This window comes from Astatotilapia calliptera, chromosome 20 (assembly GCF_964374335.1).
Source record: "Astatotilapia calliptera chromosome 20, fAstCal68.1, whole genome shotgun sequence".
NCBI classification, from domain to species: Eukaryota; Metazoa; Chordata; class Actinopteri; order Cichliformes; family Cichlidae; genus Astatotilapia; species Astatotilapia calliptera.
In genome coordinates this window covers 5,946,009-5,951,513 of record NC_137441.1, presented here as the reverse complement: position 1 = coordinate 5,951,513, position 5,505 = coordinate 5,946,009, and the positions used below count along the sequence as shown (strand labels likewise).

The 5,505-nt window shown below is 43.1% G+C and overlaps 1 protein-coding gene across 1 annotated transcript; it reads right to left on the bottom strand.

Annotated features, from left to right (window-relative positions):
* Nucleotides 1-1,057: 1,057 nt before the first annotated feature.
* LOC145419248 (tubulin alpha-1C chain-like) lies at nt 1,058-4,578 on the bottom strand. Its single transcript, XM_026153348.2, has 4 exons — nt 4,437-4,578; nt 2,508-2,730; nt 2,273-2,421; nt 1,058-2,171 (listed from the first exon to the last, which is right to left on the bottom strand). Exons 1-4 carry the CDS (start codon nt 4,437-4,439, stop codon nt 1,197-1,199), a joined length of 1,350 nt encoding a protein of 449 aa, XP_026009133.1. The 5' UTR covers nt 4,440-4,578; the 3' UTR covers nt 1,058-1,196.
* Nucleotides 4,579-5,505: the final 927 nt, after the last annotated feature.

Genomic DNA, 5,505 nt, shown 5'->3' with positions numbered 1-5,505 from the left:
TCTTTTATTTTTGATGATCTGTAACAGCTCCCACTGTTAGCTTTGAGATTTTGAACGTACTCGTCATCATTCATTACCCTGAAGAAATCCAGTCTAGTAACAGAAGAAGAAAGTATTTTTAAACACCACCTGTCTGCCAGCATGAGACGCCCTCTGTCCCTGCCTTGCGCCACAGTGAATATCACACCCAATTTTAAACCAAGGCAACGTTTGGCCTTGGTGGTTCTCAGTCAGGCATGTCAAACCTCATCCGAATGGTAAATATGGGTGTAACAATCCTGAAATCTACACCAAAAATCAAACAGTGACAATAGATCATTGTACTGTCTATTTGGAAATTGTTCAGGTATGGAGAAAATGGACAAACATCAGAATAGAGGGGGTTCTGCCAGCAATAAAGACTTTTGTTTTTTGTTATTCCTTTCACATATAGTTCCTTATTACAGAGCACTGGACTGGAAAGTGAAAAATAAACTCAAACCAAGTCTTTTATTCTGTGATATTAAATGGAAAATGAATCAAACAGAATAGGTTTCCACTAAGATAACGCTATATGTAATGCAAGTGCCCTCACATACACACAGCCTCTCCTCCTCTCTGGTGGGTTCTCTTTGTCTGGTTGCTGATGTCCTCACCTTTCGTACCAAAGACTTCTGTATTCTTCCCAATGTTCTGTTATAAAACTATAAATACACCTGTTTTGGTAAATTGAAAAAATAATTTAATGCCAGACCATGAACAGAATGTAGATTGAATAATCCAGCTCAAGATCTGAGCCAAAACTGAGGTGTGAATTGAGCCATGATCAAAGGAGAATTGTCACACTATTAATTGTGATATCACCATTCTAATGCCTCAGGTCAGGTAAAGTACCTGCAATAGTTTGAAATGTCAAGCACTTCAACATGGTGTTGAGTCAGCATGTGTGGAGCATCACTGCCCTCAAGTGACTAGAAAGGAGTATGAGTCCCCATGCTGGCAACATCCGTAAAGATAGATTAGGTCATGTTAAAAGTACACAGTGGATAAAAGTATTTGATTCCAGCCAAGACATAATTTTGTTTTTTGCTAAAACTGAATAATCTGAAAATTATAAAGAAATTCTACTATCCTGTAATTCATTAGCACAAATGGTGCGTTCAATTAAACTTTATGAAACTAGATGGTAGAGATTAAGAGAAGGAATATGCTAGCACTTAATACTCTTCTCCCTCATCGTCGTCTACCACGCTGTCAGCGCCCACCTCCTCATAATCCTTCTCCAGAGCTGCCATGTCCTCTCTGGCCTCAGAGAACTCTCCCTCCTCCATACCCTCACCCACGTACCAGTGAACAAAGGCACGCTTAGCGTACATCAGATCGAACTTGTGGTCGAGCCGAGCCCAGGCCTCTGCAATAGCAGTGGTGTTGCTCAGCATGCACACAGCCCTCTGGACCTTGGCCAGATCTCCACCAGGAACCACAGTGGGGGGCTGGTAGTTGATGCCAACCTTGAAACCAGTGGGGCACCAGTCCACAAACTGGATGGTGCGCTTGGTTTTGATGGCAGCAATGGCAGCATTGACATCTTTGGGCACCACGTCACCACGGAACAGCAGGCAGCAGGCCATGTACTTGCCATGGCGAGGGTCACATTTCACCATCTGATTGGCTGGCTCAAAGCAAGTATTTGTGATCTCAGCCACTGAGAGCTGCTCGTGGTAAGCCTTCTCTGCAGAGATGACTGGAGCATAGGTGGCCAGGGGGAAGTGGATACGGGGGTATGGCACCAAGTTGGTCTGGAACTCTGTCAGATCAACATTGAGGGCACCATCAAAGCGGAGGGAAGCAGTGATGGAGGACACAATCTGACCAATCAGCCTGTTCAGGTTGGTGTAAGTAGGACGCTCGATATCGAGGTTCCTACGGCAGATATCGTAGATGGCCTCGTTATCTACCATGAAGGCACAGTCAGAGTGCTCTAGGGTGGTGTGGGTGGTCAGGATGGAGTTGTAGGGCTCCACCACAGCAGTGGACACCTGGGGAGCTGGGTAGATGGAGAACTCCAGCTTGGACTTCTTGCCGTAGTCGACAGACAGACGCTCCATCAGCAGGGAGGTGAAACCAGAGCCGGTGCCACCGCCAAAGCTGTGGAACACCAGGAAGCCCTGAAGACCAGTGCACTGATCAGCCTGAGGACAGAGAGGAAGACATGACAACCAGGCATGAGTTACTTCATTCAATAATTTAATTCTTATATACATTTTATACTAGCTGCTTTGAATTCACCCACCAGTTTGCGGATCCTGTCCAGAACCAGGTCAATGATCTCTTTCCCGATGGTGTAATGTCCACGGGCGTAGTTATTGGCAGCATCCTCCTTGCCTGTGATCAGTTGCTCGGGGTGGAACAGCTGGCGGTAGGTACCACTGCGCACCTCATCTATGCAAACAACATTACTTTAGTTTTGCTTTAAAGATTTTTTAATTTTCCTACATTATTGTTCAGCGAGCGGTGATGACACTTACCGATGACAGTGGGCTCCAGGTCCACAAAAACAGCTCTGGGGACGTGCTTTCCAGAACAAGTCTCACTGAAGAAGGTGTTGAACGAATCGTCTCCTCCTCCAATGGTCTTGTCACTGGGCATCTGTCCGTCCGGCTGGATCCCATGTTCCAGGCAGTAAAGCTCCCAGCAGGCATTGCCGATCTGGACACCAGCCTGACCAACGTGCACTGAGATACACTCACGCTGTGGAAATGAGATGGAAAAGCCATTTATTTGGTGACCTCATTTTTGACTTATTATCCAAAAATTACATTGTTAGACCTGCTCTTCAACTAACGTAAAGTTACCTGGGGGAATATGGCTTCATGATTTAGGACTGTGATTTCAGCAATAGTGGAATTTTAGTATAGAACATTAAAAATATTTAATCGTTCCATCAGTCAGCTATGTAATTTGTCCCTTGCAACAAATGAATCCCACTTGAGAGAATTCTTAACACTGTTAATGCTTTAGCGAGCCAAGTTGAACTTGAAGTCAGTTTTCACTGTCACTTGCATAGCTCTCTTAACCTAATTACATCGCAAAGGTAACTTATGCGGAAGTCAGGCCAGGTTATGTTTAGAGTTTTGGTTTAAGGGTGAATTCATCACTGATGTAATTTTTCTTCTGAAGTAACACCTTTTATTTTAAAAGGTTAAACCACATCCTACCAACAAAGGACCAGTCACAGAAATTTGCCTGTATTCAGGAATGTCAGCTTTATTTTTTCTATCATTTGCATCTGATTTGAGAAGTCGCTGCTCAACTAATCCATTTTGGTGCAGAAGAGTCAAATGATGCACCAAACTTGCCTGTTGTGTAAGCACTCACAGACCCTGCAGAAGGATCATAACCACTGTCTGATAATAATCTCCGACTCTGACTTAGTTGGTTCTACAAAACCTAAAGCCTAAGGTTGGAGAACATGGTCTGTAGTACATCCTCCGGTCTCTCACTCTTCAGTAGTGACATCAGTTTTTGGTTTTGTCTCAGCTTTAACTTTCTTTAGACCCTCTTACATCAGAAACATTTTCGTCATAAATTAGCAGGTAGACACTGGAAAGAGATCACATCGATCACGGGAGAGAGACGGATAGATGGCAGCGTGTGCGCAACTTTTTGCGTATTTGGGGAGCGCACCCGCGCGCTATGGTCGCAGTGGCGAGAGCAATCTACAGGAGATGGCGACAGATTCAGGACGTTCAGAATGTGTGGGATCTTAAAAATTCCGCCCGCTATTTGCCGCTTTCTATAGTCCGAAATCGCTACTCCAATTTACATAGCCTGTCCGCTACTCATGTGGTCACCTGAGGCCTTTTACGCTCTGAACTAACAACCCTTTAGAAATATGTCGCATGTGAGCCAGGACAAGACAATCGAGAACAAACAAGTGCACATCAGAGTTCAGCAAAGCAAACACAGCTGTAGACAATGAAAGACTTCTTTACAAAAAAGTAGCCCATACACGCCCAAAAACATTAAAGACATGAGAAGAAGAAGAAGAAGAACAATTGAGCTTCAAGTGAGTTGGTTTGTTTGTAGTCTGCGGTCGCAGGTTCATAAAGGCCAGGATCCTTCAAAGAGTTGTTAGTCATGGGAATGCTTCAGCCTGAAAGCAGGATGACCTGTTGACAACTGGCTCAGTGCGCGCACAAGAAGCCGGAAACGGACACAAGCAAATAACTTGAATTTTGGATGTGTCCTGTCATATCGCACCAAAAATACAGTCAGGACAGCGTAGTCTGGTTAACAGTGTGAATTTTATCCTTTTAAAAATGAAATTGGTGTTGCTAAATCCTGCTGATACTTCCGGCTAATCTCAGTTAACGGTCTGCCACCTGATTATTGACTATTTCAGTAATGATTTTTGATTAAATCGACACTTAATAAGAGAAAAAAAATTTACTCACCATGTTTCCTGAAGTCAAGAAGTTTCAGAGCCGAAATGAGGAAAAAGAGGAGAAATTAGTTAATTCCTACAAACAGGCTTTTATGAATCCTGTGTAAGAGATAAATGACCAGCTCCTGCTACACGGTGGTTTTTATAACCCTAGATCCTCCGGAAACAGTCTGCTGGATCTGATTGGTTTGATGTCGCATGAGACCTGCGCCTATTGGTTAAAATGGACCAGACGGTAGGATGGAGATCTCTGCAGGTGCTTTCTTACGATTTCTTAAATATTTGTGGAGTACAACATGGTTTTAACAACTTATTAGGGCTATTTCATTATATGAAGAATGGATATGTTACACTTCCATATGAACATTTGGCTTTTATAGACTTCAGAATTATAAAGAAACATTATGAAGATCTAACATCTGGGCTTAATGGATCTGGTCACTTGCCACCTATTTGCAAAGAACACTGATTCGTCCAACCAGAAGGTTTTGCATTAAGTTGTCCAAGCGATGCAGGAACGGAAGAAAGGAGTCCTGATAGTGGGATCTGGAACTTCTATTCTCAGGTTTGTGTGCACCTCTACCTCAAACCTCAACTAAAAGCTCTGATCCAGAGCGGTTTTAAATAATAGCCTTGAGCCAGAGAAAAGTATGTTGGAAGTTGAGTAGCCACCAATCCTGGAATTTTGCTGATTTTTTTTTTTTTTTTTTTGTTCCAGGCTGACTTCAGCCACCTTCTCACTCCTCTTCTAACAGAGATACCCACAGCACGCAGGTGTGAAACTAAAGATGGGCAATAATACTGCCATTGTGGCTGTTGTTCAGGATTATGTGAAAAGGTTGGAAATTCAGTGGAAAGGTACTAATGATGCAGATTGGGGAATTGGGTTATTGCCTGGAAAAGAAGCTAGATGAGGTTGAAAAACAGCAACAAGGATGTGAGAAAACAGGTTATGGAAATCTCCTCATTTGCTGATTCAGGTATGTTTAAAAAGGTCTTTGTTCCCCATCATCTGAATGTTACCGATACACTTTCCAAACTATTTAAATAGGTTTTATGGTTGAAGGAACTTAAAATAA